This window comes from Meles meles, chromosome X (genome assembly GCF_922984935.1).
Source record: "Meles meles chromosome X, mMelMel3.1 paternal haplotype, whole genome shotgun sequence".
NCBI lineage: Eukaryota > Metazoa > Chordata > Mammalia > Carnivora > Mustelidae > Meles > Meles meles.
In genome coordinates, this window is record NC_060087.1 from 33,111,492 (window position 1) to 33,126,089 (window position 14,598).

Sequence of the window (14,598 nt, forward strand, 5' to 3'; positions counted from 1 at the left end):
CTGAAGCTATTTCAAAAAATAAGAATGGAAAGAAAACGTCCAAACTCATTCTATGAGGCCAGCATTACCTTGATCCCAAAACCAGACAAAGACCCCATCAAAAAGGAGAATTATAGACCAATATCCCTGATGAACATGGATGCCAAAATACTCAACAAGATCCTAGCCAGCAGGATCCAACAGTACATTACAAGGATTATTAACTGTGACCAGGTGGGATTTATTCCTGGGATGTAAAGGTGGTTCAACATTTGCAAATCAATCAACGTGATAGATCACATTAACAAAAGAAGAGACAAGAACCGTATGATCCTCTCAATTGATGCAGAAAAAGCATTTGACAAAATATAGTATCCTTTCCTGATTAAAACTTTTCAAAGTTTAGGGATAAAGGGAATATAACTCAGTATCATAAAAGCCATCTGTGGAAAAACCCGCAATGAACATCATTCTCAATGGAGAAAAACTGAGAGCTTTTCCCTTAAGGTCAGAAACACGACAGGGATGCCCACTCCCAGAACTTTCGTTCAACACAGTACTAGAAGTCCTAGCCTGAGCAATCAGAAAACAAAAAGAAATAAAAGGCATTCAAATTGCCAAAGAAGAACTCAAACTCCGTTTCTTTGCAGGTGACATGATACTTTAAGTGGAAAACCCAAAGGACTCCACTCCCAAATTACTAGAGCCCATATAGCAACTCACCAACAAGGCAGGATCCAAAATCAATGCACAGAGATCAGTTGCTTTTCTGTACACTAACAATATGACTGAAGAAAGAGAAATTAAGGAATCAATTCCATTTACAGTAGCACCAAAAACTATAAGATACCTAGGAATAAATCTAACCAAAGAGGTAAAGGATCTGTACTCTAGAAACTACAGAACACTTGTGAAAGAAATTGAGGAAGACACAAAGAAATGGAAAAACATTCCATGCTTATGGATTGGAAGAATAAATACTGTTAAAATTCTGTGCTACCCAGAGCAATCTACACTTTCAGTGCAATCCCTATCAAAATACCATTGACATTTTTCCCAGAGCTGGAACAAACAATTCTAAAATTTGTATGGAACCAGAAAAAAACCTGAATCGCCAGGGGATTGTTGAAAAAGAAAACCAAAGCTGGTGAAGTACCCTAGCCCTTAAACCACTAAAACTGAGAGAACCATATTAGAAGTGTAGGAAGAGCAGTTTCACTTTGACCACAGAGCCCTACCCACATGCCAGCACAATCCCACCAAGATGGTTCTTCAGTGGGGAAAAAAGAACCCAATATGAACATCCAGGTTTCCCAACTTTATGGAAAGCTTCGTGAGAAGTCCACTTTTGTCTTATAGGGAACACCAGGAAAATTGGGAAGGCTAGGCCACCTGGAATCTGCTAGAAATAAAGGGGAAGGGGCTCACAGCAACCAGCACATGGATCTTGGTGGACTGTGTGCCTGATTGCAGTGGTACCTGATCAGAACATAGCCAGCAGTTCTGCCTTCCTACAGAGTGAAGACAATAGTCTTCCCTGGCCAGGAAGCATGTCAGCAGTTCTTCCTGGATTGGTTCCCTGGCCAGCATTCTCCCCCAGCCATAGAGCCCATCCTATGGTCCTACCCAGTCAGGGTGGCAGGCCAGCAGCCCCAACCAGCTGCAGAGCATAGCCTCTGAGCTTGCCCAACCAAGAAACCCTATCAGTGACCCTGTGAAGTCTTGGAACCTACCCTATATAGTGTCCTGGCTGCAGAGCCTGGCATATAGCCCTGTTCAGTAGCTGAGCAGAGCCTGCAGCCTTGACCAGGCAGGGAACCCATTCAGCAAAAACTGTCCAACTCTGGAGCACAGCCAGTGGCCTGCCCAATCACAAATCCTAGCGCACAGCCCTATGTAAAATAAGAGTCTAAGCCGCGGACCACCCAATAAGGTAACACAGCCAGTGACCCTACTTGATCAGAGGCACTTGCAGAGCTTAGCCAGTGATCCCTCCTGGCCATGGAGACCAGCTGTCAGACCCACTTGATTGTGAAGCCCAACCAGTGGCTCTTTCAGACCTCAGAGCATGGGCAGTGACCCTACCTCAATACAGACTTTGACAGTAAGGTGCAGCAATTAGGCAAGAAAAAGAAATAAAAATCATACAACTTGAAAAGAAAGAAGTAAAACTATTACTATTTGCAGATGACATGGTTCTCTCTCTCTCTCTCTCTCTCTATATATATATATATATATATACACATATATTAAACTATAAATGCTTCACAAAAAATTGTTAGAATAAATGAATTCAGTAAAGTTGCAAGATACAATATAGAAGACTGCATTTCTATATACACTAATAACAAACTACCAGAAAAGATAGAAAGAGAAATCAAGACAACAGTCCCATTTATAATTGCATCAAAAAGAATAAAATACCCAAGTATAAATTTAACCAAGGAGGGAAAATATCTGTGTAATGGAAACTATAAGACATTGATGAAAGAAATTGAAGAAGACATAAATAAATGGAAATATATTCCATACCCAGGGAGTAGAAGAATTAATGCTATTAAAATACTCATACTACCCAAAGCAATCTCATATTCAGTGCGAACCCTATCAATATTCCAAGGACATTTTTCACAGAGCTAGAAAATTATTCTAAAATTCATATGGAACTCAAAATACCCTAAATAGCCAAAACTATCTTGAGAAAGAAGAACAAAGTTGGAGGTATCACAAGCCTGGATTTCAAACTATACTACAAAGCTATAGTAATCAAAACAGTACGGTGCTGGCACAAAAAACACAAATGCAAATCAATGGAACAGAATACAGAGCCCAGAACTAAACTCACACATTTATGATCAATTAATTTATAACAAATAGGCCAGAATATACAATGGGAAAAAAATAAATAAAATGGGAAAAAAAATGGTTTCTTCAATGAGTAGTGTTGGGAAAACTGGACAGCTACATCCAAAAAAAAAATGAAATAACAACTTTCTCATATATAAAAATCAACTCAAAATGAATTAAAGGCTTGAAATTAAAACCTAAGCCCTGAGACCACAAAAGTTTTGAAAGAAAACATAGTTGGGAAGCTCCTTGACATCCGTCTTGGTAACATTTATTGGCAGTGGAAGGTGTATCTGACTCCAAAGGCAAGAGAGAAAAAAGCCAAAATAAACAAATGGGACTACATTGAACTAAAAAGCTTTTGTGCAGTGAAGAAAACCTACTGAATGGGAGAAGTTATTTGCAAATCACGTATCTGATAAAGGGTTGATATTCAATTTGTATAAGGAACGCATACAACTCAATGGCAAAAAAAATCTAAATAAAAATAGGCAAAGGATCTGAATAGAGAAGACATCCAGATGGCCAACAAACACATGAAAATGTACTCAACATCACTAATCCTCAGGAAATGCAAATCAATACCACAATGTCACCTGATTCTTTTCGGAATGGCTGTTATCAAAAATACAAGAAATAGCAAGTGTTAGCAAGGATGTGGAGAAAAGGGAACCTTCATGCACTGTTGATGGAAATGTAATTTGGTGCAACATTTTTAGTGGGATGGTTCCTCAAAAAATTAAAAATAGAGTTACCATATGATCCAGCATTTCTCCTACTGGATATCAGGCATCTATCTCAAGGAAATGAGACCCTACCTGAAAAGGTATATGCACCTTTATGTTCGTTGCAGCATTATTTACAATAGTTAAGATATGGAAACAACCTAGTGCCTATCAATGGATGAATGGGTAAAGAAGATGAAGTATATATGTACAATGAAATACTGCTCAACCATAAAAAAAGAATGATATCTTGCCATTTACGACATGGGTAGAACTTGAGTGTATTATGCTAAGTGGAATAAGTCAGACAGAAAAAGACAGATACTACATGAATTTACTTACATGTGGAATCTAAAAAACAAAACAAATAAATAAAATAAAACTCAGAGTCATAGATGGGAAGAACAGAGTAGTGATTGCCAGAAGTAATTGGGGTGTGGGGGGAAGACATGATATGGGTGAAGGACATTAAGAAGTACCAACTTCTAGGGGCGCCTGGGTGGCTCAGTGGGTTAAGCCTCTGCCTTCGGCTTGGGTCATGATCTCAGGGTCCTGGGATTGAGCCCCACATCAGGCTCTCTGCTTGGCAGGGAGACTGCTTCCCCGTCCCTTCCCCCTCTCTCTCTGCCTGCTTGTCTGCCTACTTGTGATCTCTCTTGGTCAAATAAATAAATAGATAATCTTTTTAAAAAAATAGTACCAACTTCTAGGTATAAAATAAGTCATAGAAATGTAATGTACATCATGGGGTATATAGTCAATAATATTACCTTTGCCAAGTAACTGATGATAACTAGATTTACTATCATGACCATTTTGCAGCATAGACAAATGTCAAGTCAGTATATTGTATGCCTAAAACTAATATAGTATTGTGTGTAAGTTATGCCTTGATTAAAAAAATACACACATCTGTAATCTCTAGGATTCAGGAGCATATATGTCTTACTGTTACTTAAACATCATAAAGGCTGAGCTCACACCTATGTTTGAAGCTAACGTATAAGCATGTGTGTTTATATTTGTACCCAAGTAAAGAAAGAAATTTTCTTTTCTATAAAAGAAAAGAGCTGAGGCACCCGGGTGGCTCAGTGGGTTAAAGCCTCTGCCTTCAGCTCAGGTCATGATCCCAGGGTCCTGGGATGGAGCCCCACATCAGGCTCTCTGCCTAGCAGGGAGCCTGCTTCTATACTTGACTCTCTGCCTACTTGTGATCTCTGTATGTCAAATAAATAAATAAAATCTTAAAAAGAAAGAGCTAATACCAAGATTTGAATGGATAGCCTTTGTGAATATTTAAGGCATCAAGAATGTTAAAAAGAATATTCACAGAGAGCAACAGTAATCTAAATACTAAGAAACCTTAATGAAAAAGAGGAAATGAAAGGGGATAGTTGATTGTGGTAAGGATATTAGCAGATGATACAACCTGAGGGCTTGTGTTCCCTTCTTATAAGGATGAAATATATACATATTCTTCCACATACAGTTGGATTGCTTCATTACTAGAAATAGAAGTGTGCTTTAGATCTGTGCTACAGATCTTTCTAGATACATATTTCCTTGTCCATACAGTTTTACCTGTTATTTTAGAAATATAAAAAAGTTTCTTGATTACTAATTTAAATTTGAGCAAATTTTACATTACTATTCATAAAATGCAAAGATGAATTTCATTTGAATGTGTAAGGATATTTGATGTTGCTATGCAGTTTTGTTCACACATATCTACTGTGTACACTAGATTTGCCATGGACCTGAAGCTCCCTGCTATTCTGCACCTGTGTTATATGATATGGAAGCACTCATGGTAAATTTTTATGAGTATGTTGAAATTTCTTAAATATATTCAGTTGGGAGATATGATAAAACAGTGTAACTAAAATTTCACCTCTAATTTTGATGAGTAGTTTTCAATCTGGTTTTGGGGCTTCATGCAATCCTGACAGCAGAGATAACAATTTTATTATTAAATGAAGCTAAGATTATTTTGGCTATGAATTTTAAGTTTTGCTTAACAAAATTGTCATAATTATTTCATTACAGTTTTAAATTAAATGGAACTACGCAAGTTCTTTTGCTTGGCACATTTGAGATTCCTTTCCTATTGTAGCTGACATAACTAGATTATTTTTAAGTAATTCTTCTATTTATAGTTTTATTTTTATGAATAATTGATGTGATAATCTACTATTCACCATGCTATAAAATTTTAAGGAAAGTATATATGATTATTGATTTCATAGTTAATAAAACATTAATGAGCCCAAGCAGAAAGTCACTGAGGAATGTTTATAGGCATTAGGCATTAAATTGACAGATGTTGTGGAATCAAAGTTGCACACACACAGTGGGATACTCATCATGAAGTCTACTTGATGTTAAAATGAGAGATCAAGTAAGTAGTAGAGAACTGTTTAAACATCTTCATGTGCATCTTCTTCTACATTTGTGTTTATTTTTATTACTTGATGTATAGGAGTCCTAACAGAATCATATTTCCATCCCTTCCTGATAAACAAGTTCTCAAGGAAGCCTGGCATCCTATAGCCCTTGCTTAGAATGAAATCTTTAAAAGCAATTGTTCCATAAAGTTCTTCAAGAATATCCTGTTCAGGAAAATTCTTTCCGTATCTTCCATCTGGAGCTTCATGTAAAACCTTGGGATCAATCAAAGGTGCATCATTTATTAGCTTTTTCCACAACCTGGGCTTCAGGTACCATGCTCCGTACCTCACCTTCACCCAGTTAGGTTTATAAGGATTCTTTGGTTTTTGGAGTTTCCTCTCCCAGTTTTCCCAGTATATGGAGAATTTTATATCATCCATTTTATCTCGCCCCTTTCTGTACTTTAGGTCCAAAGGAACATGGTTTACTTTCTTCGTGTGGCTCCTGTCATAGGTTGGTTTGCATTCATAGCCAATGTTAAACTGTTTCGTGATGAACTCTTCATCAATGCCCAAGTCTCCAAAAGTAGCAACCCATTTGCAGAATTTACGGACTCCTTTTGGTATTTTTCTATGAAGGGGAGGAGTTTTGAGCAAATCTTCATTTATGCTTGACTTCCTTTCTTCATGAGGCAACTTGTCTGGATGTGACCCAGGAGTCTTCTTGGGAAGTTCCAGATTGAGTTTGGCAGGACGTTTCTTACTAAGCTTTGTGGGGAACTTCCTTCTTTTCTCCGTGTTCTGACAATAGGCCCATGTGTCGTTCAGCCTCTTGTCAGGATCGAGCACTTCCAGCACCTTTAATAAGAGGTCTGAAGGTAGATCTTTCTCCAGATTTGGGTAGAGGGCCAAGGGATGCTTTGTCAGATGGGCTTCGATGTCCTCTACAAATGCCTTCCGTGTTAGCTGGGCTGGCGACAGTGTGGACAACAGGTCTGTTTCCTTGGTCAGCTTTTTCTTTGTGGGGGCAGGTTTGGGAACTCTGTGAACAATCATGGGAAGAAAGCCTTGAGGGCTGCGAGTGATCAGGTCTTCACACGGTGGACATCCCCTCCTGAAGTCATCCAGCCCCTCTTTCACAAATACCCACCGCCGGCTGTTCAGGGAGGTGGGGAACTTCAGAAGCTTGTTCTTGTGCTTTGCGAAACACTTGGAGGGTAACTTGTCTTTGTACCAGGGCTTGCATTGCATGCCCAGGGGCATTGGTTCCAGTGGCCCAGGCCCTAACAGCCACTTCTTGTCCGCCATGGCACCTCTGGTCCCTGGACAACCACCAGCTTCAGCAGTTTGTTTTTCGGTTGCTAGGAGACCACGTAGCCAGGCGCAGCCAGATTCTTCCCAGAGGTGGGCCAACACAGGTGCTCTACGCAGCCCGTTTTCTCCTGGAATGGGCTGGGAAGGTTCATTCCTTTTTATTGTGGGATACTATTCCATTGTATGGGCATACCCCACAACTTACTTATCCATTCGTCTTTTAACAGACATTTGGGTTGATTCCAATTTGAAGCTATTGCACATAAAGCTTCCATAAATATTCGTGTTCATGTCTTTGTATACATATGTACTTTCATTTCTTCTGGTTAAAGTTTAGCAGAGAGAGGAATGGCGGAAGCATACGATAGGTGTTTGTTTAACATTTTAGGAAACCACCAAACTTTCTGAAAGTGGTTGTACTATGTAATATTTCGTCTCATAGTGTATGAGTATTGGACTGCCTCCACACACTCCCTAACACTTGGTATAGTTAGTCATTTTAATTTTGGCTGTTCTGATAGGTGTGTAGTGGTATCTCACTGTGCTTTTAATCAGCGTTTTCCTAATGACACTGTGTTCATGTGCTTATTTGCCATTTATCTCTTCTGTGGTATCTGTTCAAACTTTTTACACATTTTTAAATTGTATTGTCTTGGGGCACACGGGTGGCTCAGTTAGGCATCAGCCTTCCGCTAAGATTGTGATCTCGGAATCCTCGGTTGGAGCTGCAGGTTGGGCTCCCTGCTCAGTGGGGAGTCTGTGTCCTCTGTCCCTTTTCCCTCTGTACACTTGCTCTCTCTCGCCGTCTCTCAAATAAGTAGACAAAATCTTTAAAATAAAATAAAATTGTATTGCATAAAATCATTGGGTTTTGAGTTCTTTGTGCATTCTGAATGTAAGTCCTTTATCAGATATATGATTTGTACATTTTTCTCTCAATCTTTTGTCTCCATCTATGGCTTTTGTTTTCATTGTCTTAACAGCAGAGTTTTCACATTTGATAAAGTTCAATTTATCAGTTTATTTTTTTATGGATTGCTCATTTTGTGTTGTATCTAAGAAACCTTTCCCTATGGAAGGGTCATAAAGGTGCTTTCCACTGTGCTAAGTTTTATAACCTTAGGATTTACATTTAGATCTGTCCTCTATTTAATTTTAATTTTTTAGATGATGCAAGATATGGATCAAAGTTTTTATTCATTTTTTTAAAGTTTTTATTTATTTAAGTAATCTCTACACCCAACTTGGGGTTTGAACTCACAACCCCACAATCAAGAGTGTCACCTTCTTCTGACTGAGCTAGCCAGGCGCCCTGTAAGGTTTTTATTTTTTTTTATTTTTATTTTTAAACTGTGAATATTCTATTGTTCCAGAATTTTTTTTTTATGAGAAACTTTTCTCTACTGAGTTGCCTTTATAATTTGGTACGTATAAATTGTCCATATTTCTTTGGGGGGTACATTTCTGGACACCTTTCTGTTTCATTGTTTTCCATATATTTACACCATTTCCATGCTGTGCTGATTACTCTTTATTTAAAAATATCTTAAAATTAGGCTGTATTAGTCCTTCATGTTCTTTCTTTTATGAAGTTTTGTTGATTCTTCTAGGTCCTTTGATTTCTATAGGAATTTTAGGATCAGTTTATCAATGTCTATAAAAATGCCTATTGGGATTTTGATTAGAATTTGGTGGAATAAATAAATCAATTTTAACATCTTAACAATTTTGAATTTCCTGACCATGAAAAAGTTACATCTCTCTATTTACATATGTGCTGTTTCATTTATCTCAGCAATATTTTTTAGTTGTCAGCACGTAGTTCTTCCACATCTTTTTTTTTCTCTAGGTTTTCCTCAATATTTTATGTTTTGATATTATTGTAAGTAGTACTGTAATTTTTAGTTAGCAATTTCATTGTTGATAAATACAAATATAATTTATTTTTGTGTATGGATCTTGTATCATGCAAACTTTATAAACTAACATCAATTCTAGTAGCTTTTTTGGCAAAGTCCATGGAGTTTTCTACATTGATTTTCATGTAATCTCTTAATAGACAGTTTCACTTCTTCCTTTCCAATCAGAAAAACTTTTATCCCTGGCCTTTTTGCACTGGCTGGAACATACTTTTGCTGAATAAAAATGTAAGAGCAGTAATTTTTGTGTTATTTCTGATATTGGAGAGGATACCATTAAGTGTGATGCTAGCTTTAGGGTTTTTGTACATACCCTTTTTCTTTTTTTTTTATTTCTTTATTTTCAGCATAACAGTGTTCATTGTTTTTGCACCACACCCAGTGCTCCATGCAGTACGTGCCCTCCCTATTACCCACCACCTGGTTCCTCAACCTCCCACCACCCCCCCCTGCCCCTTCAAAACCCTCTGGTTGTTTTTTCAGAGTCCATAGTCTCTCATGGTTCATCTCCCCTTCCAGTTTCCCTCAACTCCCTCTCCTCTCCATCTCCCCATGTCCACCGTGTTCTTTGTTATGCTCCACGAATAAGTGAGACCATATGATACTTGACTCTCTCTGCTTGACTTATTTCGCTCAGCATAATCTCTTCCGGTCCCGTCCATGTTGCTACAAAAGTTGGGTATTCATCCTTTCTGATGGAGGCATAATACTCCATTGTGTATATGGACTACATCTTCCTTATCCATTCATCCGTTGAAGGGCATCTTGGTTCTTACCACAGTTTGGCGACCGTAGCCATTGCTGCAATAAACATTGGGGTACAGATGGCTCTTCTTTTCACTACATCTGTATCTTTGGGGTAAATACCCAGCAGTGCAATTGCAGGGTCATAGGGAAGCTCTATTCTTAATTTCTTGAGGAATCTCCACACTGTTCTCCAAAGTGGCTGCACCAACTTGCATTCCCACCAACAGGGTAAGAGGGTTCCCCTTTCTCCACATCCTCTCCAACACACGTTGTTTCCTGTCTTGCTAATTTTGGCCATTCTAACTGGTGTCAGGTGGTATCTCAATGTAGTTTTAATTTGAATCTCCCTGATGGCTAGTGATGATGAACATTTTTTCATGTGTCTGATAGCCATTTGTATGTCTTCATTGGAGAAGTGTCTGTTCATATCTTCTGCCCATTTTTTGATATGATTATCTGTTTTGTGTGTGTTGACTTTGAGAAGTTCTTTATAGATCCTGGATATCAACCTTTTGTCTGTACTGTCATTTGCAAATATCTTCTCCCATTCCGTGGGTTGCCTCTTTGTTTTGTTGACTGTTTCCTTTGCTGTGCAGAAGCTTTTGATCTTGATGAAGTCCAAAAGTTCATTTTCACTTTTGTTTCCTTGGCCTTTGGAGACATATCTTGAAAGAAGTTGCTGTGGCTGATATTGAAGACGTTACTGCCTATGTTCTCCTCTAGGATTCTGATGGATTCGTGTCTCACGTTGAGGTCTTTTATCCATTTCGAGTTTATCTTTGTGTACGGTGTAAGATAATGGTCAAGTTTCATTCTTATACATATCGCGGTCCAGTTTTCCCAGCACCATTTATTGAAGAGACTGTCTTTTTTCCATTGTATATTTTTTCCTGTTTTGTCAAAGATTATTTGACCATAGAGTTGAGGGTCCATATCTGGGCTCTCCGCTCTGTTACACTGGTCAATGTGTCTGTTTTTATGCCAGTACCACGCTGTCTTGGTGATCACAGCTTTGTAGTAAAGCTTGAAATCGGGTAACGTGATGCCTCCAGTTTTGTTTTTGTTTTTCAACATTTCCTTAGCAATTCGGGGTCTCTTCTGATTCCATACAAATTTTAGGATTATTTGCTCCAGCTCTTTGAAAAATACCGGTGGAATTTTGATCGGAATGGCATTAAAAGTATAGATTGCTTTAGGCAGTATAGACATTTTAACAATGTTTATTCTTCCAATCCAAGAGCATGGAACAGTCTTCCATCTTTTTGTGTCTTCTTCAATTTCTTTCATGAGTGTTCTGTAGTTCCTCGAGTACAGGTCCCTTACCTCTTTGGTTAGGTTTATTCCCAGGTATCTTATGGTTCTTGGTGCTATAGTAAATGGAATCGATTCTCTAATTTCCCTTTCTGTATTTTCATTGTTAGTGTATAAGAAAGCCACTGATTTCTGTACATTGACTTTGTATCCTGCCACGTTACTGAATTGCTGTATGAGTTCTAGTAGTTTGGGGATGGAGTCTTTGGGGTTTTCCATATAAAGAATCATGTCATCTGTGAAGACAGAGAGTTTGACTTCTTCCTTGCCAATTTGGATACCTTTTATTTCTCTTTGTTGTCTGATTGCCATTGCTAGGACTTCTAATACTATGTTGAACAAGAGTGGTGAGCGTGGGCATCCTTGTCGTGTTCCTGATCTCAACGGGAAGGCTACAAGCTTTTTCCCATTGAGGATGATATTTGCTGTGGGTCTTTCATAGATAGATTTTATGAAGTTCAGGAATGTTCCCTCTATCCCTATACTTTGAAGCGTTTTCATCAGGAACGGATGCTGGATTTTGTCAAATGCTTTTTCTGCATCAATTGAGAGGACCATGTGGTTCTTCTCTCTTCTCTTATTGATTTGTTCTATCACATTGATTGATTTGCGAATGTTGAACCAACCTTGTAACCCAGGGGTGAATCCCACTTGGTCATGGTGGATAATCTTTTTAATGTGCTGCTGGATCCTGTTTGCTAGGATCTTGTTGAGAATCTTAGCATCCATATTCATCAGTGATATTGGTCTGAAATTCTCCTTTTTGGTAGGGTCTTTGCCTGGTTTGGGGATCAGGGTAATGCTGGCTTCATAAAAAGAGTCTGGAAGTTTTCCTTCTGCTTCAATTTTTTGGAACCGCTTCAGGAGAATTGGTGTTATTTCTTCTTTGAAAGTTTGGTAGAATTCCCCAGAGAATCCGTCAGGTCCTGGGCTCTTGTTTTTTGGAAGGATTTTGATCACTGCTTCAATCTCATTACTAGATATCGGTCTATTCAGGTTGTCACTTTCTTCCTGGTTCAATTTTGGGAGTTTATAGTTTTCCAGGAATGCACGCATTTCATCTAGGTTGCTTAGCTTATTGGCATATAACTTGGTAATAATTTCTGATGATTGTTTCTATTTCCTTGGTGTTAGTTGTGATCTCTCCCTTTTCATTCATAATTTTATTAATTTGGGCTCTCTCTCATTTCTTTTGGATTAGTGTGGCCAATGGTTTATCGATCTTATTGATTCTTTCAAAAAACCAGCTTCCAGTTTCATTGATACATTCTACTGTATCTCTGGATTCTACCTCATTGATCTCTGCTCTAATCTTGATTATTTCCCTTCTTGCATGTGGAGTTGGTTTGACTTGTTGATTCTCCAGTTCTTTAAGGTGTAGAGACAGCTGGTGTATTCTGGATTTTTCAATGTTTTTGAGGGAGGCTTGGATGGCTATGTATTTTCCCCTTAGAACCGCCTTTGCTGTATCCCATAGGTTTTGGACCGAAGTGTCTTCATTCTCATTGGTTTCCATGAATTGTTTAAGTTCATCTTTGATCTCCTGGTTGATCCAAGCATTCTTAAGCAAGGTGGTCTTTAGCTTCCAGGTGTTTGAGTTCCTTCTGAACTTTTCCTTGTGATTGAGTTCCAGTTTCAAAGCATTGTGATCTGAGAATATGCAGGGAATAATGTCAGTCTTTTGGTATCGGTTGAGTCCTGCTTTGTGACCCAGTATGTGGTCTATTCTGGACAAGGTTCCATGTGCACTTGAGAAGAATGAGTATTCTGTTGTTTTAGGGTGAAATGTTCTGTATATGTCTATGAGGTCCATCTGGTCCAATGTTTCATTCAATGCTCTTATTTCTTTATTAATTTTCTGCTTCGATGATCTGTCTATTTCTGAGAGAGGTGTATTAAGATCTCCTACTATCAATGTATTCATATCAATATGACTTTTTATCTTGATTAATACTTTTCTTATGTAATTGGGTGCTCCCATATTGGGGGCGTAGATATTTATAATTGTTAGATCATCTTGGTGGATAGTCCCTTTAAGAATTATGTAGTGTCCTTCTGTTTCTCTGACTACAGTCTTTAGTTTAAAATCTAATTTATCTGATATGAGAATTGCTACCCCGGCCTTCTTCTGAGGCCCATTGGCATGAAAGATGCTTCTCCATCCCTTCACTTTCAGTCTGGGTGTATCCTTAGGTTCAAAATGGGTCTCTTGTAGACAACATATGGAGGGGTCCTGTTGTTTTATCCAATCTGCAACCCCGTGTCATTTTATGGGCGCATTTAGGCCATTCACATTGAGAGTGATTATTGAGAGATAGGTTTTTATTGACATCGTGTTACCTTTGAAGTCTTTCTGTCTGTAGATTGTTTCTATATTTCTGTTCAATGATATTCTTAGGATTTTTTCTCTTTTATAGGACCCCCCTTAATATTTCCTGCAGTGTCGGCTTGGTGGTCGCATAGTCTTTTAAGCCTTGCCGGTCTTGGAGACTCTTTATCTCTCCATCCATTTTAAAAGTCAGTCTTGCTGGATAGAGTATTCTTGGCTGCATGTTCTTCTCATTTAGTACTCTGAATATATTTTGCCAGCCCTTCCTGGCTTGCCAGGTCTCTGTGGACAGGTCTGACGTTATTCTAATGGGCTTTCCTCTGTATGTAAGGAGCTTCTTTGTCCTAGCTGCTTTTAAGAGGGTCTGTCTTGAAACATAATTCCTCATTTTAACTATAAGGTGTCGTGAGTACTTTCGAGAATCTAAAATCTTGGGAGGAAATCTCTCTGCCTCTAGTACATGAACGTTGTTTCCATTCGTCAGATTGGGAAAATTTTCATAGACAACTTCTTCCACTATATCTTCTAGACTTCTTTCTTTTTCCTCCCCTTCAGGGATTCCAATAATTCTGATGTTGGAACGTTTCATGGCATCACTTATTTCCCTGATTCTGTTTTCGTGGCTTCTGAGCTGTTTGTTCCAGGCTTCCTCCTGATCCTTTCTCTCTATCTGTTTGTCCTCCAGATCACTAATTCTATCTTTTGTCTCAGTTACCCTAGCTTTTAGAGAATTTAGATTAGATTGGAACTCATTGAGAGCATTTTGAACATCATCCCTGGTGGCTTTCAGTTCTTCCCTAATCAATTCTGTTTGGTCATCCATGGCTTTCTCCAACCTAGCTATTGCCTGGATAATTGTTAGTCTGAATTCCTTTTCTGACATATTGTCTGTGTCGATAGCCATTAGCTCTGTTGCAGAAGGTCCATCCTCTGTATTTTTCTTCTGTTGGGTATTCCTCCTCCTAGTCATTTTGGTAAGAGATGACTGAACAGATGCAGCTGGATTTATCGATTGTGGTGTAGTCACAGTACACACCACA

The 14,598-nt window shown here is 38.5% G+C and overlaps 1 protein-coding gene across 1 annotated transcript; it reads right to left on the reverse strand.

Annotated features, from left to right (window-relative positions):
- Positions 1-5,968: 5,968 nt before the first annotated feature.
- LOC123934598 (protein FAM47E-like) lies at positions 5,969-7,246 on the reverse strand. Its single transcript, XM_045994750.1, has one exon. The coding sequence runs from the start codon at positions 7,244-7,246 to the stop codon at positions 5,969-5,971; it is 1,278 nt and encodes a 425-aa protein (XP_045850706.1).
- Positions 7,247-14,598: the final 7,352 nt, after the last annotated feature.

Bases quoted from the DNA above. Each gene is read 5' to 3' on its own strand.
- LOC123934598 (XM_045994750.1), bottom strand. From the start codon at position 7,246: ATGGCGGACAAGAAGTGGCTGTTAGGGCCTGGGCCACTGGAACCAATG.